This window comes from Cyprinus carpio, chromosome B16 (genome assembly GCF_018340385.1).
Source record: "Cyprinus carpio isolate SPL01 chromosome B16, ASM1834038v1, whole genome shotgun sequence".
NCBI classification, from domain to species: Eukaryota; Metazoa; Chordata; class Actinopteri; order Cypriniformes; family Cyprinidae; genus Cyprinus; species Cyprinus carpio.
Window position 1 is genome coordinate 11,730,506 of NC_056612.1, and position 26,996 is coordinate 11,757,501.

Here is a 26,996-nt window from a genome sequence, read left to right on the forward strand (position 1 = left end):
ACATGAATTCATAATCCTTGAAATTGAGGCCCCCTGGCGGGTCCTGGACCTATGGTTAAGTATGGTAATTTACTTCTGGTCATCTCACCATGGCAAGAATAAACACAGACACATCACCAAATAACAGTTAATAATAGCGCCTGAATTCCTAGAGATTCAGAGTGTGCTCTAAATTTGATAAAGAAATTATGTCTTAATGAAGTATGCTTTCAAACATTTACTTTGGTATTGTTAAAGATAAAATGAAGCTCACACAATGAAGTTCACAGTTTAGATTCATGCACTGAGATAATAATAGGATGATTTTCATTTAATGTCCACTGTAAACAAACAGTACAGTTTAACAGCTTTTCTAGTACCTAAAACACTTACTTTTAAAGACATCCACCTGGCACACAGTTCTCACTTTTGTTTTTCAACTTATTAAACATGATGGCTCCATAGCTCCAGGGGCCTCAAAAAATATCTACCAGCACTGCACTACACTTCTCAGCAGATGCAGCATAGCCTACCAACTACAGGTGTTTTTTGCTTCTGAATACTGTGTGTATACGGACATCCTACACAATTAATGTATCCTATTGCTTTTTGCATAATATAAGGCTATAGGCTACAAGCCTATATTATGCATCTTTGGAACTGGGATCTAACTTGAATATCCTCTCTGCTGCAGGTTAATTTCATTGTTCAACAGTTTATAGGGTGTTATTTATGCTATTGTTTAACGCATTCAAATATTTAGTAACATTTATATGGTTTTAGAATTCAGATTTCTTTAAAGATAGATTTTAAAAAATATATATTTACCTAACAATAACATATAAAAATAGTTTATGCTTGTTTGAACTTCATACAGTGTATGGTTTGAACAAACTCAATCACTTTCAGCACAATAATAAGCGGCAGTGAGCAGCCTTTAACACATTTCTCGCCTCCATTTGGTACGACTGTATGGCATCTGTGATATTATGTTACTAAGGGACACCCACTTAATGATATATGATTACTAAGCGCAATCTCTCTCACAGACACAAAACTAGCCAATCTTTTCTATTGTTGTCAGCATTGAATAACAACGCCCTTGCAAACGAAGTTTGACTCAAACCGTGATCTTCAGTGGTGTTTGAGTTCCTCAAAGAAAGAGATTTCACAGAGCTGCAGTGCTCTTCTGCAGTCACACATAGGCCTACATTGCGTGATTGACCGCAATATTTATAGAAATAGATTAATCATACTATGGTGCAGAAATACAGTCTGCTGCAGACAGACGGATAGGCATTAATTACACAGGTCATTAGCTGATAATCACGGACGCATTCTCTCAAACACACGCTTCAGTGTTGAAACGAGGTGACATTCACCGGAATTCCTCTCTGTCTTCCGTTAACAGATAGGCAGCGACAGAGTCTCTCTTAGCGGCGGTTGTCATAACTCCAGCTGCAGCAGACGTGATGTGGCTGATGCGGGTTCTTCGTTCCGCACGGCCGCGCTTCTTTCTCTCTCATCTTTCCTCTCCTCTGCAGCTTTGCGTCGTTACTAGCAGAGCTGCACCGTGGCTTGGCCACAGGGGAGGTATCAGAGAGAAGAGAAGCGCTGGGGAAAACGAGTCACCTCATCGTACAGGATCATGTGCTCGCCTGAAATTGCTCCTTATGCAGCAACTGCAACAGCTTTATAGGCTACACAGAGCACGGCTCTCATTGTCCATGCATTCTGCAGATTTGTTGGACATATTTGAGGAATTGATCTTGGGTTTTGGAAGTCAGTTAATGCATGAGTGGGAATTTGTTGCAGTAATGATACTGGGTAATGTTTTAGATTGGATATCATTAGCAGTGAGTCCTCAAGCAATGCTATTGTTGATAATACTGGGAATCCCAGTGGAGGTTTGTAAAATGAGAATATAGAAAGTATATTACCATTTTAATTGATTTGTTTAAGATCTGGCTAGGTTGAAACAAAAGGATCCTGTATGTATCTAAAAATGCAGTCACACTAGACTAGCAAGTGCACGTGAAGCTTCATCTTTCCCTGTAGTGAACTATGAGCAATAGAGGATGTAAACATCCTGCCAGAGTAGTCTTTTAACAAGCTGAAAGGAGCACATGTCACACCTCTGTTCATCAGTTTGCACTGGCTACCAATAGCCGCTCGCATAAAATTCAAGGCAATTATGTTTGCCTACAAAACAACCCCTTGCTCTGCACCCCTTTACTGTAAATTCACATATGTGCCCTCCAGAATCTTGCTTTCTGCAAGTGAACACCACATTATAGTGCCTTCCCAAAGAGGACAAAATCACTTTCACAGACTTTTACATTAACTGTCCCTCCTGGTGAAATGACCTGCCCAACTCGATCCAAACAGTCTTTAGCCATCTTCAAGAGATGTCTAAAGACACATCTCTTCCATCTACACTTGACCCTTTAACACTAACAACTCTCTATTAAATTTCAATTCTATCTACTTTTCTTCTTCTTACTTATAAAAAGAAATTGACCCTCTAACACTAGCATCTTCTATTCTTTTTCTATCATATCTATTTGCTTTCTTTTTAGTTATTGTTATATAAAAAACATTTGCTCGTTTGATTGTTTCTGTGGTCCTCATTTTGAAGTCACCGTATAAAATCATCTGCTAAATTACTAAATGTAAATGAAACATCACAGGCTCATTAAAAAACAATGCACATTTTAAAGCTGTAGTACAGTATTTTAAACTGTTGTGGGAAAGTGGAATATCTTTTACCATTTTGTATTTATTTTCATTTTTTACAATTGCATTTAGTTTAAAAAGAAGCTCCAGAGTGATTAGTGCAAATACACCATCTGGCATCTTTCTGCATTGATATATTTTGAGAAAATATTTTTTTTATTTTTTTTTTAACATGATTTTTAGGAATGTCTATTTGCTGCCTTTAACTTCACAGTTTAGGACAGTCGTTGGAAGATCTTTTGGACTGTGCATGAATGTTAACGGATAGCTTTCTCCGGATATAAGGACATCATTCCTTCCAGTCAGTATCAAGTGTAAGTGCACGTTAAGCAAAGATGATTCACTCGTTTTGTGTTGATTGTTAATGGACACTGTACATTTCATCCCATTATATCACACCAAGAAACCAACTTGAGAGTGTCGCACAAGTCATTTTTTACTTTATTTATTATTTAAACCTATTTGTCTGTTTATGCTCATGAAACAAGAATTTACTGATATCAGTTGACTGTCAAAGCCATGTAAGACTTACTAAAACTAAAGCCTCATGCCCCTTGCCTTGATCTTGAAATGGCTGAAACAAAACGACATTCATTAGTTCTTCTCCTATTAGCTCTAAAAACCTGTAGGGAGACTGATGAAATTCTTATGTTTTTGTGTAATAAGAACAATACAGTGTATGACTGCCTGGAGAAGACATATTGTATAACAGAATCAGTTTGCTCATGTTTTTGTCAAATCCTTTTAATTGCAAGTGAAATGTTTGCTGACAAGACCGTTTGTCCATTTGAGCTGACCACACACAGCAGCCTTATTAAAAGCATGTCTTTACAAGGAAGTTGCCAAGGGTGCTAATCTCTAAGGGATGATTACATGACAACAGCGTATTAAAAAAGGGAAAAAAATGCAAGTACAAATGACAACAATGTCAAAATGATTCTCGTTTTGATTTGCGAAAAACAACTAAAAACACTAATACTCATGCCAGGCCAGTAGCTGGCGATGACACTTTGTTAAGAAACTGTATGCACCTGTGCACAAAATAGTCCGAACACGTAACACATATCACGGTTTTTACAAATTCACATTTTAGAGACAATAATGGTATCATTTTCAAAACTTCCAAAAATGTGCATTTCAGGCCCCCAAAAAGATGGTAGCATGTAAATGAAAGGCCAAACAACACAAAAAATTGTGTAAACGGCCCTTAAATATTACCTTGTTCAGCGTCTAACTCATCCTGGATTGTCTGTACTGAATGAAATGAATTTGCTTTCCAGTTTTCAGTGCAATATAGCAGAAGGGTGGCTTACTTTAACTTTTATAAATATAGAAACTCTTCACCTGGTTATTGATGAAACGTGGAAAAAAGATCTCATAGTCTTACGTTTATGGATGGATCACCTAGCAACCACTCAAAACACCCTAACAACCACTCAGAATGCCTAAGTAAACAGCACCCACTCACATTTTCTTCAGAAAATGGAATATGATTATGACTGAAAAAGTGCATAGCTTTGGAGGGTTCATTGATTTAATGGAATAAGATGGAATTTGATTAAAGAGATTGAATGATTTCAACTTTTTATGTTGGCCATACAAACAAAATAGAGTGGAGACATGTTTCTCTACAGTACTTGTGATTGTATAATTTGTACCTTTGTTATCCTATTTCAGGATTCTACGTGCAGTGCCAACATTCAGTAAAGCAGCTTACTAAAATACATTTTGGGCCAGGAAACCTGAAAATGGCTCAGCAAGCTGGAAGTTCCAACTCTGCTTGGCATGATTTAAAAAAAATCTAACATGGAAGCTTAGACAGATTTACAAAACCTCAACCTGAATGCCAAAACATTGTTTCTTGCAACCCATGATCGTGATCGTGGAGGCAATGCAAATACACGGCGTATGGTTGATATTATTGTGAGCAATTCAAATCCCAGTTTGCAATGCTCACAAATACAAAAGCAGTGAATGCCAAGTGACACTATGAGGTTTGCAGTTACCTTTGTTTAGTCTTTATAGAGTTAGCTGAGCTTTAGAGCCATTAAACAGACAGTGTGTGTGTGTGTGTGTGTGTGTGTGTGTGTGTGTGTGTAAGAAAAGTCACAGTGCCTTGAAAAACAAACTTTTCTTCAATTTGAAACGTTAATCTTGGCTAAATGAATCCCAAAGGTGTGTTACTATGTGTGTGTACGTATGCTTGTATTGTTATCTAGGGCACACACTGCCTTAGGCACCTTAAGATTTACGTCAGGGAAATATGTTTTATCTGGAGGAGGTGATTAATTCAGTGGACAGGTGAAAGGTCAAAGGTCAAAAGTGAAGGAGGAACCAGAAAATCACAGTCGCTGTGTAATGAGGAAGAGATGAATGGGGATTAAGTGCTGAGAGGAGAAGAAAGAGCTACTACAGACAGCCCTGCAGACCAAACAGGCTCATATTGAATATTAATGCTTATTTCTGTGGTTTTTGTGAATAATAAACAGTCATCCAGACTGTATGTAGCATGGGAATTTAGTTATTTTTTGTCAGACATTTGGGTCTTAAAACAATGGAACAAAAAGTGATTGAATCATCTATCTGGTTCAGTGTAGGTTTCTTCAAGGTCATTAAGGGCGTTTGCAGGCTGGATGGGCTGATGAGTGCCACATTCATAGCTTTAATTGAATTGGCTGCTGTTTTCTAGGATGCTGAGAGAATGGAGACCATTAGATACTGCAGTACCTCATTATCATTTCTTCAACTTTAATGACATTCCCAATCATTATCAAATCAGTCATACGGTCAGCAGGGGTTTGTTTAGTATGTTTACTTCCAAACAACATTAGAGTTAGATCAATTAATGACATATCATCAGGTTAAATTAGATTCTAAAAAGAAAAAAAAATGTCCTTGTCAATTCATTCAATTCCTTGTAAGTGCATTCCGCCTCCCCATTCTACCTCAGAGTGACTATATATCTCACAGTTGGGACTTCATATCTCCCAGTGTGTTTTTTATCTTACAAGGTGACTTTTGATACATTTTTGCAACTTTGTATTTAGGAATTTGAATTTTATATGTCACAACCTGAATTTATATTTCACAACTGCAACTTTGTTTCTAGGAAATAAGACTTTATATTTCAAAGCATGACAACGTGGCGTGATTTTATATCTCACAATTGTGAATTTGTATTTCATTATTGGAACTTTTGCTTTTGCAGTGTAACCACTGTATATCTCACAATGTGACTTTATCTTTCACAATTGTGGCTTTATGTAACAATTGTACATTTATATCTCACAATTCAATTTAACTTTTTTTTATTATTTTATCTCACAATAATCTTTCATAACCTTTCATATCAAACAAGAGTTTCATTCCAGTCACAAACTAAATATCTTGCTTAGGTCACCAGGATCACTACCAGATTTTAGAGCCCCCACCTCCAAAGTCCCACTGTATATCCACATAGTAAATACACATATGCTTAAAATCCACAAATTTGCAGTTGTAACCATGAATTTAATTAAGCCAGACAGACACAGATGTATCTTCATAATATCTGGCTCCTGATCTTGACAAAGACTGTGAATAATCTCTAAAGGGACAGAATAAAATGGCTGGTGTTAGTGTATCAGTAGGTCAGTGTGTCACAATGCTAGCCGTCACTCCAGAGACCACAGAGCTACTCTGTCATCCAGACAGAGAGATCAACTACAGTTTCCCTCTCAAATGTCAAACTACACTGCTTTCTATTTCTGCATCACATCGTATAACACACACATAAGGCATTTGTTGGGCTGCACTAATTATTCTATTAATGAGAACTTCGTAAATGAAACAAATCAAACAGTTCGCCCAAAAATGAAGAATTGCTGAAAAGTGATTCACCCTCAGACCACCCAAGGTGTTGATGAGTTTGTTTCTTCATCTGAACAGATTTGAAGAAAATGTACCATTGCATCACTTGTTTATCAATGGATCCTCTGCAGTGAATGGGTGCAGTAAGAATGAGACTTCAAATAACTCATAAAAACATCACAATAATCCACAAGTAAATGACACAATTCCATTAAATTTATTAATGTGGAAAGGTTGTGTGTTTGTAATGAATGAATACATCACTAAGGCATTTTAACTTTAAATAGTCACTTCAGGCCTATAAATACCAGTCCATACTCCATAATAAAGTGTCTTCAAGTGAAAAAGTCCAGTTATTCTCTCACATCTAAATTCAACAACATATGTGTTTTGAACTGTTTTTGACTGTTTTCCTTTGTTAATGGTGCTTGATCTGATTTTTCACTGGAGAAAGCAATATTATTGAACTCTCTTTCTGATGGCACCCATAATAATGGTTCATGGCTTTTGTAAAATAGCCAATAGGGTTTCTTATACAGTAAATAAAGCTGAGAACAATGATATTTATTTGGTGGCTGCTAAGTTACCTTTAAGAAGAACGACAGATAGCATATAAAAGTCCTAACTGACACCGATCTCAATTTTTTAAATAACTGAATATGCACTGAGATTAATTCAACAGCTCTTATTTTCAATCTCACCTGTTTATCCACATGATTTAATTAATTATAACATCTACAAGTGTTCACATCTCTGAAAAACAAGGGAAGGTCACAAACACAGAAATCCTTTCTTAATATCCCAACATAATTAGCAGAGTGTAAGGTTACACACCCTTGCCCATGTCATGGCTGATTATGAAAGAATATTACTCATTTAATAATGTTAGAAATCACCCTGAGACCAAAGCTGTGTTTAAGCTTAATTAGCACAGGGCCTTCTGTAATTGAGTTTTTGTGGAATCAGGATTAGTCTGTGTAAGGAAAGGAGCAAAATATATAAATAAAAGGATAGGATTCGTTAATCATTCAGGCCCAAATACAGGTGACCTGTTTTCCACCGTATCTGTTTTGGCCCATCATTTTTTAGGTAATGAATAATTATGCGTAATTATTTAATTATATTATTAGGGCACTTATGAAGTGGGCCAGTGCATGAGAACTAATGAAATCTATAATAATATTATGCTGCAGTGGTTGGGGGGAAGAAAAATTAGTCTCTTTTTTTGTTTACTTGGATTCCTGGTTAACTCTAGGTTGACACCTCTACATGTACTCTCTCTCTCTCTCTATCTTTTCTTTATTGTTGTAGTGTATTATCAGTAGGTCAAGCTGTGATTATAATGAAAGAACAGCATGTATGTAGGCAGGTGAAAGGTGTTGGGATTTGATTAAATTAGGCTTTTAATGCACCGTCATTTTCTGTTGTTGACTGCCCTTGCTAGTGTTTCTCCCTTGCTAGTGTTTCCTGCAATCCATTCATTTTATAGAAGTAGTTCTGTAATGCCACTTGACAGTGAACAGTAGCAGGAAATAACTGTGATGGAGCAGCATGTCTTATATATATATATATATATATATATATATATATATATATATATATATATATATATATATACAGATTTATTGTAATAAGTTGAGGGTTATGATGTAATTTAAATATCTTAAATAATAAACAATACAATTTTTTGTGTTTATTTGCACCTAAAATTTAAATTTTACCATCAAAGCCTGATATTGATACCAATACTGATACCTATTAAATTATACTCTATTAAATGAATTAATTTTCAATCTCTGTGGATAATTATTACCATTTAACATTATTTTTGACAATTATACTTTTAGAATTAAATAGGCATAAACTGACACATGATTAGACTCTATCATTAATGTAATGTATCATTTATTAACAAATATCACAGAACATGATCAATCTTAAAACAACTTGAATTTAGCTTTGCCTTTGTTTAATTTGAAATTCCTGAAGGTGTTTCTGTTTTACTCACCTTTTTTAAATGTTTATGAAAGATTATATAATTTCTGTACTCTTTTGCCACATACAGAGTAGACTGCAAGGTATAATCTTTTTAGAGTCATTTTAATAAAAAGCTTAGTTTCACACAGTGCAACCAATTATGCTCAGTAACACTATTAAACTGGCTAAGAGAAAATTAATTACAAATAAACAAGGTCCAAGTTCTCAGCAAACGCTAATTACTATAACAGAGGCAATTCAGTTGTTTTTATAAGAAATGTAGGCAGTAGATGTACTGTAGACTGCACTGATGTAGTTTACAGTGTTTTATTGTAAGATCACTTCCTGATCTTGTAACATCCTTGAAATATGGTTCACAGCCAACTACTCTTCAAATCACAAAAATATATGCCCTGCTTATACTTTTCCTATTTGAGTCTCAAAGCACCCTGCTATAATTTACACTTTTTTTATCTCCTTCTCTCTCCAGCAGCAGATGGAGTTCCTGTGCAGAAGGATGGGGAACAGGTACACAAGCTGCCTATTACACCAACATACATGTACTAAATTAGACAGATCTCTCAACAAGGCTGACACGCATTGACACTCCAAACCACAAATTCATGTTTCGGGGGGGAAAAGGCATCCTGCTCCAAGAAAGAGGCCAAGGTGTCCAAAAACAGGAAGAGATTATCTCAGTTAGGGAAGTGAGCCAGCTCTCCTCCTTAATCGCAGAAAGACATTTGCGCATTAGTCTAGTTAAAAGCATGTGGTTTAGTGCTACAACCCAACCTGGCTTGTAGTTTGCTGTTGTTGTAGTTAGCATTTACTTTTGGTTAAGTTTGTGTGTTTTGTGCCTCACACCCTTAAGAACTGACCCAGAAAGCAGGCTTATAGTATTTGCCTTCAGCGCTGCAGTGACACTGGAGACTGGTTCTGGGTCTGTGCTTAAGGGAGAGATGATGATTTTGCTCAATGGATGCTCAGTATCACCACTGACACATCACTTTGCTTGCTTTTATTTCTTCTTATGTCTTCATACATATTGTTGATAAATTTGAATGAGTAAGCCAAGCATTCATTTTATCTCACACAAAGCATATTTATGAGATTTGCTCCCTCTCTCTCATTTTTGGAAGCTTTTAAAGCTGATTCCATTTTGGCTGCATGAAGACAAAATATATGAAATTCAAAAGGTCTTTTCATGAGATACGTACCTTCTTGTTAATAAGTCAATATACACGGTTCTGTCACACTTTTCTGACTCTGAAGTACCTGATTGAAGTCCTAATAACAACAAACAATGTAATTCGGAAAGGAATTTAGATCCACATCTGACACATTTCTGAACGAAACAAGATATTCGGTTTATATCTATGATAATGGTTACATACTTATATTTTATACAGATTATTGGCGGTTACCTTGTCTAGTTTAAATCAAAGCCAAAGCAGAGTCACTCCGAACCGTCGAGTGTCTCCAATCAAAACACGGTTGGTGGTTCATTCCTGAATGAATCAATGTCTTTAAATGAGTCGGAATTAATTATTCAAATGATTCATTTATAAAAAATGATCGAGCTTCGCCACCTGCTGGCGCATCAATGTAACCTACAGAAATAATAATTGAAAAGAACTTAAGAGGACAAACTTTTTTTTTTCCTTTGGAGCAACATGTTGGCTAATGGTTAATTGTGCACTGTTGGAAAGTAAATGCTCATTTTGATTTTGTGTTTGAAATTTGTGCTCTCCAGAAGCACAAATTTCGTTTTTGACTATATTATTCAGCATCTGATTTAATATACAAATATCAGGACAGCACTGAGCACATATTGCTACAAATGAATATGTACTTAAATGTAGTATACTGTAACATCCACATGCTTTTGTGCTATATACAAAACATCTGATCTGTAATAGTAAGTAAACACAGCTCTCTGGGATTGATCTCTGTCCCTGAGCCTTCCTGGCTAGTGTATCTCTTTACCTCTAAAAATAGTAAGACGACTGTAGTCAACAGTCTATTACAGCATTCATCCCTTCACCTATACTGTGTCTTCAGCATGGGCTAACTGCATTAGACTCCCTGTATTTGCTGTCTTTGTCACTGTGTCTGTGTTGTTGTTTTATTGTATTATAAAAACAAGTTTCTTATGGGCTACATAGAAATAGTCTTGCTTTTAGCATAAAGTTTGCTTATGACTTTTATCTGTCCCTTGGTCTATGCAATAAGTGTGAGGCCATAGTTTTTCATGTAAAATCTATTTTGTGAATGCTTCTGTGTGCTTGCCAAAGCAAACTTAACTATTACTATTGCTCATACCTACAGCTGGGGATTTGAAAAAACACTTAAACTTTGGCATGGAACTCATCCCGCACGTTTCTGCTATAGACTTGAATGAAACAATGTATTAAATCCTGTGGATTGTTGAGGAGAGATATGTTATTACTTTTCTGAGCAATCAGACGTGTGATTTTCACCTTGCAGATGATAAAACTGATTACAAACAAATTCTTATTGAAGGAGGGAATGAATGTGCTAAAACAAGAATACTTCAGCAACTGCACAGAAACACCCTGGCAACACCTTTGTGGTACTTCTCGCATCTTTCTTCAGAAAAAGTAAAAATCGAGTTATTCTCTAGCTACTATCAAAGTCTGTTACAGATAGTACATAAAAACAAACAAAAAATATATTTAAGAAAACAAAAACAAAACTATAATAATTTACTCACCCTCATATTCCAATCATCCTCAACACAATAACTTTTTTCATTCAGCATAACACAAAAGAAGATTTTTTTTTAAACAGTCTTTTCCATTCTTTGACAATGAACAATCATTGAATCTTTCAAGGATGTAAAAGTAGTTGCTTCATCTTTATTATAAAAGTCGCCCAGATGACTTGTGTGCTATATTCCAAGTCAGCTTTGTGTGAACAGACCAAAATTTGTATTTAAAAAATTTATTACATAGTTTATATATCTCAAGAACTCTTAGGAAGGCACCAAAGAAATATATAGCCTATATACACAGTATATATTTCTTTGGTGCCTTCCTGAGAGTTCATGAGAGAAATGATAAAAGTCAAATTTATCAACAAGTCGTTCTTTTGAGTCTGATCTTTGAACCATTTGACTCAAAGCATGATCCGTTTCTTTAGATTCAGCTGACAGACTCAATCGCAATAGTTTAACAGCTCAGTGGTGAACACATTTTGGCCTGTTTCTTACACAAAGATGTCATATAGTTTCAAAAGACATTTTAGACAGCTGTATGGACCATGTTTATGATATATGTTCATGGTGCTTAAAAGCTTTACTTCCAGTTCATTGTAACTGCATGGAAAACAGCAACCACTATTTGTCATTTTGTATTTCAAAGTGCCAAGAAGTGTTTGGATTAACCTGAGGATAAGTAAAAGTGACTGAATTTAATTTTTTTTTTTGGCTGAACTATTCCTTTTATTTCTCCTCTCTGTTAGTCCGGCCAATAAATCAGCTTCTCAGAATTTGATTTCCTCTCTGTTCTTTTTTATTTCTCTATTTCTCCTTCAACTTCACATGTTTTTTAAAATGCCTTGTTCTGTCACAATCCCCCTCTCTCTCCTCTCCTTTCTCTGTGGCCGTCTCTCTTGCTCTTCTCTCCTCTTTCTTCAACTCTGTCTATCCCCATCCCTTTCTTTCCCCATCCCTCTTTCCTCTCTCTCTCAGCATGGCCGAACAGACTTTTCATGGGATGGAATCAATGTAAGTGTTGTGAATATCATTCCTCCATTTCTTTCCTTTCATTATTTTCCTCTGAATCACAGTAGCTGTCTCCTGTCTCACACCCCATTCCTCGGTTTGATCCGTCTCTCTTTTGCGGTGATTTGTTGGTGTGCTGTAGTACTTCGATTTTTTGCGGACATACTGTAAATGACAAAAGACTACCCTTCCCATCATGCAAATGGACAGAAATTAAGTAGCAGGCTGTTGGGAAATGTAGTTTCACAACCTCTGGAAACCACTTTGCTAACTTTCTATCTAACTTCTCTTATCACCTCTTTCCTTTTCATAAACTTCCACCCACGCTTAAAATTTTGCATTTCATTTCTGCTCCTGCTCCATCGAAACCATCTATTTCTCCACCTTACCTGTTTTCTGTCCCATTTTTCTCTCTTGAATGCCTTCCTTCATTTCAGTTGTCTATGGAGGACACAACCTCAATCCTCCCTCGGCTGAAGAAGCAGAACTCCAACGCCTATGGAATCGGCGCTCTGGCTAAGTCCTCTCTGACAGGTGTGTCAGGTGTGTGTCTGTCCTGTGAAATGGTAAACTGACCCCATGTTGACTCCAGACTGAGATGGAGCCAACATGGACCCTTGTGGGTTTCCCTTTTCACCACCCATTTCCATTTACAACACTCTCCAATGGCTCGTGCCATTGGTGAATTCCAGATCCAAATAAGAATAGTTTCCTGAAAAGTAAACAATATGCTTCCCACAATGCACTGTCATACGGCTTTTCATTTTATCCTAAGCGGTGGTTGATGGGCGAGGCAGGTTTTTGTATGTAAAGTGCTTGTAAAGTTTGGAGATCAGTCAGTGTGTGTCTTGTAATGTTGTTTCTCAGACTCCTGTATCTGTGTTTTTGTAGTACTGTTGTGTGCAGTGCAGTCTATAGCCTTCTCTGAAACATTCTTTTCTTAAATTTTAATAATTCATGTTCATCATTTCATTAGGCATTACCTAAGAGCTTGGGAGATTTTAGAATTATCTCGGTATGTTTGCACTAATGCACTGGTAAAAAAAAAAAATTGTACATTCTGTCCAAATGTCAAGGAGCAATTGATTTTTTCTCGGTGTGGCTTATATAAAGTCTCCACACAGAATTTACTGGTATTCAAACAGATCGTTACAGCCTGGCTTTAGTATATCACAGATGTAGCTTCACTGAATAAGCTGAAACTAATAAAAGAAAATGCAGGAGAAAGTGTATAAGGCTATTATTGTGTGTAGATCTTCATTAGTGTAGAAAGAAGTCATTCCAGCAAGACAAATTCCCATCCCTTGGAAATAAAACTTGGTTATTTATTTTTCCATACCATAACCATCTACATCTCATTATGAAAGTCATTTTCATTTCCTTACCTCAAACAATTCTACACATATTTGTCAACAACGGAAACATTATAAGACAACACATGGAGAGGTTGCATTGGCAGTTGAAATTTAAAACATTAAAGGATAATAAAAAATGCTTTTCATCATTTTAACAGACTAATTCAAGCTCTAAAATATTTTAATGGGTAGAAATAATTTTTTTTTTTTTAAAATTCAAATCCTTAATCCTTATCTAGTTCACACGATTGGTAAAGTCAAGTCAATTCATGCACTCTCAAAAAATAAAAAAAGCTGTAATTGGTACATTAATGTACTGTATACTGTTTATTAGTACCTAAAGTTGAAAGAGTTCCATAGCAGTGACATTTTTTAGAGAGTGTAGCTTAAAAAAGTGGGATCCCTGATGAACATACAGCTCTTAAAATTGACTGAATCAAGAAATTCTAATAATTTTAGTTAATTTACAGAAACTTGGAGATAATAACTAGGAGAAACTAGGAAACTGTCCATAGATTCAAATAAACAGACTGCAGGTTATTTTCCATAAAGATGTACCATAATTGGTTACTTTTTGCTACATAATGTAAAACATAAAGTCATTTTTAATTATTGTAAAAGTATTAACCTTGGTTATGTCAAGGTGATGGTGCTATACTTTTATATAATAGTCCTAGTAAAAATCAGTGAAACTAAAACAATCAGGACAGATAAAAATAGATAATGATGGGCACTTTTTAAATTCAGTCTGTAAGATAATATAGTGCAACCTCTGAGCACACTAATATATTCCCAATTTCCAAGTTATATTCACTCATATACCCCATATAGTCTCTGAGCAGGTGGCCTCATACTGTAAAGCTACTTAATTTTCTTCTCTTCTCATTTTTCCCCCTCTTTCTCTCCATAATCTAAAAAACGTCCTCTCGCTGCCTTCTTATCCCCTCATCCGCCCTCTGTCTGTCCATACACTGCAGGAGTGTCTCGCTCTATGAAAGACAAGGTGACAAAGCCGACAGCGATGGCCCAGGGGCGCGTGGCTCACATGATTGAGTGGCAGAGCTGGGGCATGCAGACGGTGGGCGTGGGGGGCACAGGACGCACCTCCAGTCTGCACCTCCAACAAGAGCGCAAGCTGGAGAATGACGCATACAGCGACCTCAGTGATGGAGAGAAGGAGGCTCGCTTCGCCGCAGGTGAGAGACAGAGTGTTTAATAGATAGAAAGACCTACACAAAATCTAGTGCTTAGAAATGACTGAAGACGCACAACATACAGAAGACCCACAATGTGGAAGTGTAACGATGGGAAAGTCAGTAGGAACCGAAACCATTTGGTTACTAATATGTATCTTCAACAGAAGAAAGAACAACAGGGGTTTGGAATGACAAAGGGTGGGTAAGGGATGACAGAATTTCCCTATCTAATCTCTATCCCTTTAGGGGGGGTTAATTATGAGTGAAATATATTGAGTGCATTTAATGCTTCTTTTGAAATGTTGAACTGTGTTGTGGTAAGGTCTGAGAGATAGTACTATCCATATTAAGTTCACTTGCTCCCATCTGCTGCTGAATGCATCATCATACCTTATTTATGACTATGAGAATGCCGCGAATGTGTCTGGGATGTTTGCTGCTATCTCTTATTCATGACACCATCTCTGAGATGACGAGGCTTCTTTATAGTATTTCCACAGTCAGGTGACAGAGATTAAGTTTGAGGTGTGAATAAATTTTTTTTTTTTTTTTAGTAATGTGTCAATGAATTTGTCCATTACAGACTTTAATTTAAACATAAAAGAAAAAAGTATCAAGGAATTGTTTTGGATTTATTTGTTGAGCATATAAACTGTTAAAAATATCTTTTAAAAATACAAACTTAATTTTTTTCCCTTGGGTTAAATATGAGGAACCGTTCAAATGTTTTGGACTGGTGTGATTTTTAAAAGTTTTTGAAAGACGTTTTACTCACCAAGCCATTTATTTGATTTAAAAATCAATAAACACAGTAAAGCAGTTATATTGGGAAATATTATTACAAATTAATAGCTGTTTTCTATTTTAAATCATTTTAACATCTAATTTATTACTTTTTTTAGTCTTTTTTAGATCCTACAGAAATCATTCTAATATGCTAAGAAACATTAATTATAAATAATATTGTTAAAAACAGGGCTGCTTAACATTTCACTCACTCACAGTTTAAAAGAACACCATTTATTTAAAATAGTTTTTTTCTGCTTCTTTTTTTTTGGTAACAATGTAAATTCTTTAATGTCACATTGGATAATTTTAAAGTGTCTTTGCAGAATAAAAGTATAAATTTTCCTAAAAATAAAATAAATTACTGACAACAAAACTTTGAACAATAGAGTTTATTTTAATCTATATAAATCATATATTGTCCAAACACAGGTGGTTTTAGTATTCAAGGTTCAAATTAATATTAGTCTCAAACATATAGCCAATAATACCCTGTTACAATAAGAAGTTGAATAGCAATAACGTCACTAGCATCTACAAAATACAAACAAGTATCAATACACATACAGTATATTGATAAATGTAACGGTCCTGTTCTCACATTCTTTCTTTAAAACGTTGCTATGCTAGGAAGCTGTGATGTGTTTTTATGGCCAACAATAAACAATCTAATCCTGAATTTTGTCAGGTGTGCTTCAGCAGTTTGCGATCTCTGAGGCGACGCTGCTGGCCTGGAGCTCTATGGACGGCGAGAGCACAAGCGCTGGATCTAATCAGGGGAGCGTAGCCCACCTGAGCGAGGCCAACCAGGAAAGCATCACCAGCCGAGGTACTGACTACATTTCCCAGCATTCACTTGCAAGCTCAGAGAATTACTGTGCTTCTTTCTACTGCACTTTAGGCTGGAAACCTAGCCTAAAATTGGGAATAAAATCAATTTAGCAACAGAACTTCCGTGTCACAGTGTGAGCTCTGATGAGTGCTGCAATTATTCAGGCAACGTGCTGTCATAAACCACAATTAAACACTTTCTTTCAACAACTTAGCCCATCTTTCCATCCCAGCTCAAAAAATATGGGAAGAAGATATGCTTGAAATCCATGACTAATTCCGTAAGGACTGAAAAATTAGACATTTTCTTTTGTTTTCCTTTTATATAGTCCTATGCTGAGGTTTCTCTAAGAAGAAAGCTTTCCATTGAAAGCCCCCTAGAGTGAGGGTGGGATTGCTATATTGCAGCTGATTTAGAATGCAGTGCACACTGGGTTTTGAATAAATGAATAAATAAAGGTCAGGGACCCGTGACTCTCAGGAGAATGAGAACTTATCCACTGAACAGTTCAGTACAGCCTTACAGACTCACATGAGAGCTCAGAACAACCAAAGCCATCTGCATGCCAAATGACGACATGTAACAGACGGATAATGTGATAATTATGTCAAACGCTAAGGCAGAGGTGTAACAAAACTAGTTTCACAGGCCCGGAAGTTTCGAACAAAAGGCTTTTATTAATCCAGATGGTAGTTTCTCATCAACATCTGCAACATATGTGCCATTAGTCATAGAATATAAGAATATAACCTGATTTCCAGCACCAGATAAAGAGTAAAATATGCCCTGCTCCAGAACCTAATGTGTAAAAAATTATCCATAGATTAGATTAGATTAGATTAGATTAGATTAGATTAGATTAGATTAGATTAGATTAGATTAGATTAGATTAGATTCGATTAGATTAGATTTCAAAGGGTTTTGGGTCTTTAGGATTTTTACAAATATTTTTGAATGTCTCTTAGGCCTATATTCACCAAAGCTTCTGTTGGCATTTAAAAAAAATGAATATTGTGTAATATTATTTTTATTTAAAATAAATATTTTCTATTTTAGTATATTTAAAAACATTAATAATATTTATTTAATATATATATTTTCATATAATGTATATGAAATAGTTTTTTTAGATATAACAATATAAGTATTTTCTGTCACTTTTGATCAATTTAATGCATCTTTGCCGAATTTTTTATTATATTATATTATATTATATTATATTATATTATATTATATTATATTATATTATATTATATTATATTATATTATATTATATTATATTATATTATATTATATTATATTATATCTTTTACATTTTTATTACAAGAAGTATTGCTAAAAAAATGTAAATCAAAATTGTTTAAAACTTTTTGGGGTGGGTCAAATTTTGTAAAATTTTCTTTGAAATAAAACCAATTATTTTATCAACAATAGAATAAAAACAGATATATTGTTTAATATTATTACAACTTAATTTTTTATTTTAATATATTTTAAAATGTTAGTAATTCCTATGATGGCATATTCCTATGATTACTTCAGTCTTCAGTGCCACATGATCGTTCAGAAATCATTCTTATATGCTGATTGTGTGATCAAGAAACATTTCTTACTATTATAAGCGTTGAAAATAGTTGTTTACTATTTTGTGGAAACACTGATACATTATATATAATATATTATGTTTGATCAAGTAACATGAACAAAAGTGTGTGTTCACATTACTTTATCAAACATTATGTGTGTGTGTGTGTGTGTGTGTGTGTGTGTGTGTGTGTGTGTGTGTGTGTGTGTGTGTGTGTGTGTGTGTGTGTAAATCAATACTTTTGTTCACATTACTTGATCAAACATTATATATATATATATATATATATATATATATATATAATGTACCAATGTTTCCATAAAAATAAATATATATGCATTTGAGCAGTACATTATTTTATAGGAAAAATATATTTTTTTTTTTCAAAAGTACTGCCATTTGTATTTATGCTTATTAGTTTTATAGTATTGCATAATTCCTCTTGAGTCACCTGTACTGAAATCATTTGTGAGTCAAGTTTTTTGCTGTAGAGCACAAATCACAAATTTATGGGGTTTCATTCCAGTAAGGATGCTGCCATAGAGGGTCTATAGAGAGAAAAAGGGCAAGAGAAGAATAAGCTCGGTGGGCAGTCTGTGTACGAGTGAGTGTTGCTATGCTACATTACAAAACCATTTCCTCACTAAATGAAGAATCTCATTTCTGCCCTGCCGGAGGGGTGAAAATGAGTGAACACTCATTTTAATTTCACAATGATGGCCATGGGGTATGCTGAGGCAAGAGATTTCACCCACAGAAAAAGAATGTGCAGTTATTATTATTCAACATTGTTTTATAATCGGATATAATTTAGAAAATACCGTGCTGTTGCATGCAGATGAAACTGGAAAGTCACAGCATTTGGCTCAAAGAGAAAATAATGGAAATGGAAAAGACTTTGTTATGAATGTGGGCTCAAATATAATAACATCTGCCCATCGTGTTCAATCAAAGGATCATAAAAGTGTTTTAAGAGTGCTGACTGTAACATAAAAGTGAATCTAAAAGCAGCCAAATGATGAAACAACATGTAAAATAATATAATTTCTTCTTCTTTTTTTTTTGGTGTACTTTGACAACCCTTTATTGTATTACTGGGGAATATTTTCTTTTCTTTTAAAGACTTTAGTTCAAGGCCTGATCAATAATAATGATTATTACACGACTCTCCATAATACTTGATTTTGATTACATTGGTAATGTATTTCCTTCATACTGTAGCTGTGCTAGTTTCATTTTTCTCATGTCCCTCTGAGTTCTCTTTCTTCTAACATAATAAAAGAATTTCAGCTCGGCTCAATATTTCATGTCCATTTATTTATTTATTTGGTAAGTAGCCATGTAATAATCACCAGAAAATAACTCACATCAGCACAGGCTGTGCGAAAAATAATCTTTCGTTCTTTTTCTCCGTCTCTTCCAGACCAGACAGTGCACCATTCCTCTGCAGAGGTGTGGCCTCACAATTACGTCTCCCAGGGTCTTTACTGCCTTTCTTCCTCTGATGCTTGGGAGCCAATTAGTAATGAACAGTCAGGTGTGGCCTCTCCTGCCACCGGTTCATATGTCATGTCTGTCGGGAATGAGGGAGGATATGACCCAAATGCAGCAGCTCACTTCCTGTCCCAACAGCAACAGCAGCAGTATCAGAACCAGTTACAGCAGATCCAGCACCTGCAACAGATCCAGCAATACCAGCAGCAACAGCTCCTGCAGTATCAACAACAGCAACAGGTGAGTGAGAAAACTACATCTCCCAGAAGCCTCTGTAACAACAGGTGCATTACAGGTGAGTCAGAAAACTACAAAACCCATAAGGCCTGTTTTATATTCGTAAGCAGTGTGTAAGCTGTGCATGTTTATTTCATCACCCACATTAGCAGATGCAAAAACATGATTTGTCCAGATCTATTACATTTTTTTTTTTCAGAAGTGCAATTCAGTGAATTAAAATTCATTTAGATTTTTTTATGGGCATGAAGTCAAACATTTTAGGGTTACACAACTGTCCTGATATCATAATAAATAAATAAATTAATTCAGTTCTTGAAAAGAAAAAAAAAGAAATATGAAGTAATGGTTAAAAAACTACAAAATATGAAATAATGGTTAAAAAAACATGGCTGAAAAAAAGAAAAATGGTAACACTTTAAGATAATGTCATATAAGTTATTTAGTTAGTTAATTAACAATAAGCAATAAACGTTACAGTATTTTTAATCTTTATTAACATTAGTTAATAAAAAATAACTGTTTATTGTTGGTTCATATTAGCTTGCATTCATTAAATAATATTAACAGATACGACTTTTAATTTTAATAATTTATTAGTAATACTGAAATTAATATCAACCAAGATGAATAAATCTTCAAAAAGGTTTATAATCTTCAAAACGATTAATAAATCTTATTATTTAATGTAACTAACAATAATTAATACATGTGTTATACAGTATTTTTAAATCTTTATTAACATTAGTTAATAAAAATAACTTATTAGCTCATTTTCATTAAATAATATTAACAGCTACAACTTTTAATTTGAGTAATTTATTAGTAAATATTGAAATTAACAAAGATCAATACATCTTTTAAAAAAAAAGTATTTTTCATTGTTAACTTACGTTATTAACACTTAACAAAGTGTTACTGAAAAAAAAAAAGGAACAAAACTAACCAATAATCCTTTTATAATTTATGGCCATTATGAAATTCTCAATTTGGAAACCCGGAAATCACATATTTTTTGTACAGGGCTTATGTTGCAGAAACACTGTCAGTGTAAAAGCAAAATGTGCATCTTCATCGCTTCACATCGGTGTGAAGCAGGGATAAAAGAAGGCTCTGCATCATCATCTCCTGTATTAGCAAAAGAGGAGTCATAAAATGTATCCTTCATATTCCTCTGCATCAACAGTTTGTTGGAACATTAATATACTGTAGGACTCCCATAAGGCTGTGCTGCAACAGATCTTATATTACAATCAGCAACATGTAAGTTACAAAACTACCATTTCCAATTAGCATACACCGCAACAACGTCTCTTGCTCTGCTGGCTGCAGCATCATGTTGTTGAACATGTTGTTGAACAGCACAGGTCCCGGCGGTCATTTCAACAGCAGCCCCAGGATCAGCAGTGAGACCACTAAAAACTTAATCAAGTTCCATCATGAAGCCATTAACTAGAAGACATTGGTTGTTACAGTAATTGAGGTCTCGCTGGAGCAAATGAGGAATAAAAACAATACAAATCCCATCAGCCACTGCAACTGTAACACTACAGAGTTAAAAATCACATTTCTGATCTCTGTATAAACCTTTCAAGACTTACTATGAGCTCTTTGATTGCTAAACAATGATATACACTTCTGTTGAAGGCATCGCTCACTGTGTTTTTGGCTTGTTGTTTAATTAATTGCCAATTCCATGAAACATCACAAGTAAATCGGATTAAAAATTGGATAAGATATATAAACTTGCTAGCAAATAGTTTTTAAGCATGACCCTCACTCAATTTGTGTACATTTATCTGAGAATTTTTAAAATAAAATTAATTAATCTCAAATAAAAGCATTTGTTTTAAATATGTTTAGATCTTTTTTATTTGACAATGACAAATCTAAACAGTAAAAATATTTGTAAATATATGATGATATGGTATAAAAACTGTGTATGCATTTCAATCATTTTGTGATAAGCTTTATTGCAAATATGCTGTCATATTTTATATTGTCTTAAACTATTGACATATGATCATTACAAATACTAATTTCTGATTTCTGATCAATTATTACTATTGTTTTATGAGATGCTTGGTTCATTCCTTATAATACTGTTTTCATATATATGCAGATTTTAAATTATTTTTCCCCTTTAAATTAATGTGTGTAATTTTAGGTGCTGGTTGGTTTGGTTCATCTCAGTTTTTTTTTTGGAATGAATAACATGAATGGGGAAAGAGAGGCAGCTGAAAAAGTGGCTTGCACACTTTTACCGCAATGGTGACTTGAACAGTTATTATGTCTATTTGCAGATGATAGAGCAAAGACTACAGAGTGCCACTCAGTCTTTACAAGCTACTCCCAACAGCACCATCCACAGCCTGCCGCCCCTCACTCACCCCCCATTAGTGGATCTGTGGGGGGCAGCGCAGACAGAGGCCTATCAGGCAGACATGTTGGGCTACATGGGTATGCCTGTAGCAGTAGATGGAAATCTAACAGCCCCCACAGAGGAGGTGACGACAGATCACTCACCTTTACTGGAAGCCCAGGAAGAGGAAGAGATCAAAGTGAGTGAAAAAAAATTAATCAATAAATGTGCAGTAAATGACACTCAAGTCACACTTAAATAATATCTGAATGTTTTTGCATTAAAATCTAAATATCAAGCGATAACTTCTAGATTTTTTTTTTCAAAACTAACAGCACTTTTCTAGTCATTTGGATGTTTCTCTTGACCAACTGGTCCCAGCATAATTTTTAATGTATGTTTGAAGTCATTTACCCAAGTACAAACGTGTCATAGAGTAACCACAGCTCTAGTTCGTCACATTAACATTGAACATGATCCACTTACAGCTGAAAACTATACTGTCTAAAATGACTGATGGTATTGTTAATTAAAACTAAAACTATCAAAAACTCTTTTTGATAATTGCAATAAACCTGAAATAAAATATAAATATTAGAGATAAAATATTAGCTGATAATTGGCCGTTTTTTCTACACCAGATATTATTTGTAGGGGTGCACGATAAATATCGGCCGATAATTAATGTGCATCTCATCAGCAAAGCCGGTTATCTAATCAGCGGTAAATTTTAAACGTTCATTATCAGCGTGGATTTGCGCAGCTTGTCAGTTAACAATGGCTCTGTGCAGTAAAAGCTGCTCTATGTGAAATCACACACGTGATAGAATTTACTGTTGATTAGATAACCGGCTTTACTGATGAGCTGCGCATTAATTATCAGCCGATATTTATCGTGCACCCCTAATTATATGTAGCGCGACACCCCAGTAATCTCAAAGATCTTTGTGCCTTCTTACTTCTGATAGGAAACATCTTTCAAATTCTGTCTATTCTATCACGAAATTCAAACAATGAATGCCGATTTGATGGTTTTAATTGTGACAAGACGGATCGCTGTAGTGCCTCAGTTCAAGCCGCAGCGCACTTTAATACAAGTTATAGCGTGCACTGAACATGAATGAACATCAGAAGGTATGTTGAAAAAGATACAGTTTAGCTTACCAAAAAGAAACATGTCTCATGTAATTGCTCAATCAGTGTTTCAACCGCAGAAAGTCATCAATAAAACAGTTTGTGAACAATATGTGACTTAATGTTGCATTTACCTCTGGAAAGTTATCCAGTGTTCACAGTTATTAGTTAGCTTATTTACTTATATATATGTATGTTTGAATAAATGAATAAATCTGGCATGAAGACAGGTATTCATTTATATGATGAGTTTTATACATTTCAGTTTTTATTTAAGAGTGTAATTATGATATCTGAGAATAAATGGCAGTTGAATATAATAGCTCTCTTGTTAATTTGAACCTTTAATATTAAAGCAATGTACCAAATGAGTTTCCTGTATAGTACTATCGGTATCGGCATCAGTATTGGCAGATATCATTCTGGATAATCTGCAAACAGTATTGGTTGAGACATTTTGTATCAATGCATCTCTAATAAATAATAGATGAAAACCATTGACTTTAACTGAAATAAGGCTTAAGTACCAAAATTAAAAACAAAATTAAAAACTAAAAATAGACATATTACAAAACTTATAATGACAAATACACATTATTAAAACTTAAACCAAAATTCAAATCAAAACTGAAAAAGGTCATTTAAAATATGAATAAATACTATAATAGTACTATATTAATACTACTACTAAATATTGTCTTAATTTTAGTAGTATACTGTAGGTATTACTTTTCCATTTAAAACCTAACCTTTTTATGTTTAGTGAAAAGTATATATGTCCTTTTATGCTGTTGTTTTCATGTTTTGTTGTGCAGTAAATTTTACACATTGCTTAAATGTCCAGCCTTTTAGGGGGCCGTGTAGATTTTAGAAAAATATGAATCGTGTCTAAGTTTTCTGTAACTCCTTTCACTGTTGGAATCAGCTATGAGTCACAGTCAGAAACAGTTCTTACAGCTACAGTGTAACTTTTCCAGTGCTTTAGTTTGTAATATCTGTGCCAATAGCAAAACCAAAAGGAACTGCAAAAATAATGACTGTTTTCAGACAGGTTTTTCAAACACTCTACTTGGCTGCTATTGGTAAGGCCAATGGATAATCAAATCAACGTTGTTTTTGAAGAGTGTGCAACTGCGCATGTGCATAAATGTGTAAGGGAACCTCGGAGTATGACATAGGAAAAAACACGCGAAGAATCAATGAATTAGCAGTAATACTTCACCACCTGTGAGTGACGTCAATAATGACAGTCCTATATTGTTGAACCAGTGCGGTTCAGATAATTGAAGTGCGACTACGGTTTCATCATTACTAGCTAGTTAATATGTTCAACAAAGCATCACACAGCAGTTAAACAGCAACGTTGTATTTGGAAATGCATTCCTGGTTGGGTAGATCACACTAAACATTTTTGATAGAGCTACAAAGTTTATACATTTCATGAGAAACAACTTATAAATGACTTAACTGAACTACTGCAAAAGCAACTTTCAACAATAGTTTGTTTATTTGAGTCCCAAATGTTATTTGTCCCAAAACAAAGCCTGTTCAAGTCTCAGACCAGCCACTAAACAAAATTACAAAACAAATGTTTTGAAAGTTGATTTCTAATTTCATTTAGTGCCACTGTTGGCACAGAAATTAAACACTGCGGCCATAAACAGGAAATGACACGTTCCCAGTCTTAACATCCAGCCTCTTTTCCAGGAGGAAGAGATCACGTTATGTATGGAACCAGAACCAGTGACATTAATTCCATCTCCAGTAACGCAGAGAGAGGAAGTGACCTCAATGGGAGGAAGCAGTCCAGGTCAAGCCCCTGGAGAATTCAGCACAGAGCGCAAGGCGTCTGATGTCTCACCGTCTGTAATTGAAGAGCTTGAGGAAAAAGAGGAGGAGTCTGAATCGTCGTCTGTAGATGTCACGGCAGTCAACTAAGTGGTCGGCATGAGACTTGAGCTTGTTTTGACATTTCAGTCAACATAATCAAACAATACCAACTCCTATTTCAGGAATCAAACACCATTGTGATGGAATTCAAGTGACTGCTCGGACCCAAAATGGAAAAGCAGAACTGAAATTACTGCACTGCTTACGTGAAAACTATTATTATTGTTATTATTTTTTGTAAGCCTTATATTATGGATGTCTGAAAAAGGAAGGCACAGAATGGGAAATCCTTGGGACTGAGAAAGGAGAGAATGAGGAAAACCAAGTTGGAGGTATGTAATTCAGGAGGATGAATATAAAGAACATCCCGTTAAATATGTGCATGCTTTTCCAAGGAGTGATGGCACTCGTTATTCAAAATAAAGGAACTATAGTTAAGTGATGATAATAATATGATTATTTTCTAAGAAAACAACAAAAAATTAAATATATAATTGTAAAATAGACAGTAACACAAGTTTTTACAACCCATGTCCTTCAGAATTTCAGTTCCCACACACCATAAGAGATTAAATACTCTCAATACAACACAAATTATCCATTTTCCTCTTCAGTTTTCACTCTGTTTACTTCAAAACACAATCCTTTATATATAAAAAACAAGATTTGGCAGTTTATGACACTGCTGGGAGAAACACTGGTTCAATACAGAAGTTTCTGTGCTGTGAAACAGAAAAATAAATTAACTGAAACAAACCACTGCACAATTTACACAGTTCTGTCGGCTGTTTATTCAGTATGTATGTATGTATTCAAACCCTTATTAACTCAAGCAAATAGATGTTGTAAATACCAATCAAAAGTTTGGGGTCTGTAAGATTTTTGAAAGAACCTTCTTTTTTTACCAAGACTGCATTATTTGAACAAAAACGCAAAAAAAAAAAAAAAAAAAAAAAAAAACAGTAATGTTACAAAAATATTATTACAATGTAAAACAACTGTTTTCTATTTTTTTTTTTTTTTTTAGTGTAATTTTTTCTTGTGATTCCAATGCAGCCATTACTCCAGTCTTAAGTGTCACATGATACTCTGGAATTCTTAGCATTATTAATTTTGAAACCAAGTTGTGCTGCTTAATACCTTTGTGGAGACGGTGATAGATTTATTTTCAGGATTATCTGATGAATAGAAAAAGTTCAAAACAACAGCATTTATTTTAAATAGAAATCTCATGTCTTTACTGTCACTTTAGATCAAGTAATTGCATCTTTGCTTAATAAAATAATTAATTTCTTTAAAAAATCTGACTGACCCTAAACTTTTGAATGGTAGTGTACACACACACATATATACACCCATACACTGAAATAATGATTAATTGAATTTACTAATTTTTTTTAAGGTAAGTGGTTGCAATCAAATTATTTTAGCTACATTTAAATAAATTTAGCTGACTAACATTCAACATATCTTTTTTTTATTAAATGTAGCTAAAATAAATTCTTTGCAACCACTTACCTTAAAAAAATTTGTATCTCCCATACTGCCATACAAAATTAAAAAGGAAATAACTGAGAAAAAAATGTACATTTATTAAATCACCTAAGTTAATAAAAAAAAAAGTTTTTACATTTATTTTCCACATAACTGGGCCCATCTTTATTTATTTAATAATTCAGTTGTATTTATTTTTTAGTTAGTTATTTCTTTTTTGTAGCAGTAATACAAACTTATTCACTCACACACACATACACACAGATATATTTCATACTGGAGTGTAACAGCGTGCTTCCTTCTCTGCGTGTTGTTTGGCATGCATGATGTTTATCAGTGTACTCT

At 34.5% G+C, this 26,996-nt stretch overlaps 1 protein-coding gene and 1 long non-coding RNA gene across 7 annotated transcripts in view; one reads left to right on the plus strand and one right to left on the minus strand.

Annotated features, from left to right (window-relative positions):
• The window catches only part of LOC109085248, a 33,608-nt gene extending 7,511 nt beyond the window's left edge, over positions 1–26,097 (plus strand). The window contains exons 2-9 of one of the 6 annotated variants that reach the window (XM_042740765.1): positions 9,032–9,069; positions 12,254–12,289; positions 12,724–12,829; positions 14,619–14,837; positions 16,312–16,452; positions 19,464–19,774; positions 22,075–22,332; positions 24,975–26,097. In XM_042740765.1, the coding sequence (XP_042596699.1) occupies positions 9,032–9,069; positions 12,254–12,289; positions 12,724–12,829; positions 14,619–14,837; positions 16,312–16,452; positions 19,464–19,774; positions 22,075–22,332; positions 24,975–25,205 (1,340 nt within the window). In that variant the 3' untranslated portion in view covers positions 25,206–26,097. The remainder of the gene's footprint in view (positions 1–9,031; positions 9,070–12,253; positions 12,290–12,723; positions 12,830–14,618; positions 14,838–16,311; positions 16,453–19,463; positions 19,775–22,074; positions 22,333–24,974) is intronic. The other 5 variants (XM_042740768.1, XM_042740766.1, XM_042740769.1 and 2 more) reach the window with 5 other exon arrangements.
• LOC122139963 lies at positions 8,721–10,063 on the minus strand. Its single transcript, XR_006156685.1, has 3 exons — positions 9,966–10,063; positions 9,759–9,828; positions 8,721–9,265 (listed from the first exon to the last, which is right to left on the minus strand). It is a non-coding gene; the product is annotated as an uncharacterized LOC122139963 (long non-coding RNA).
• Positions 26,098–26,996: the final 899 nt, after the last annotated feature.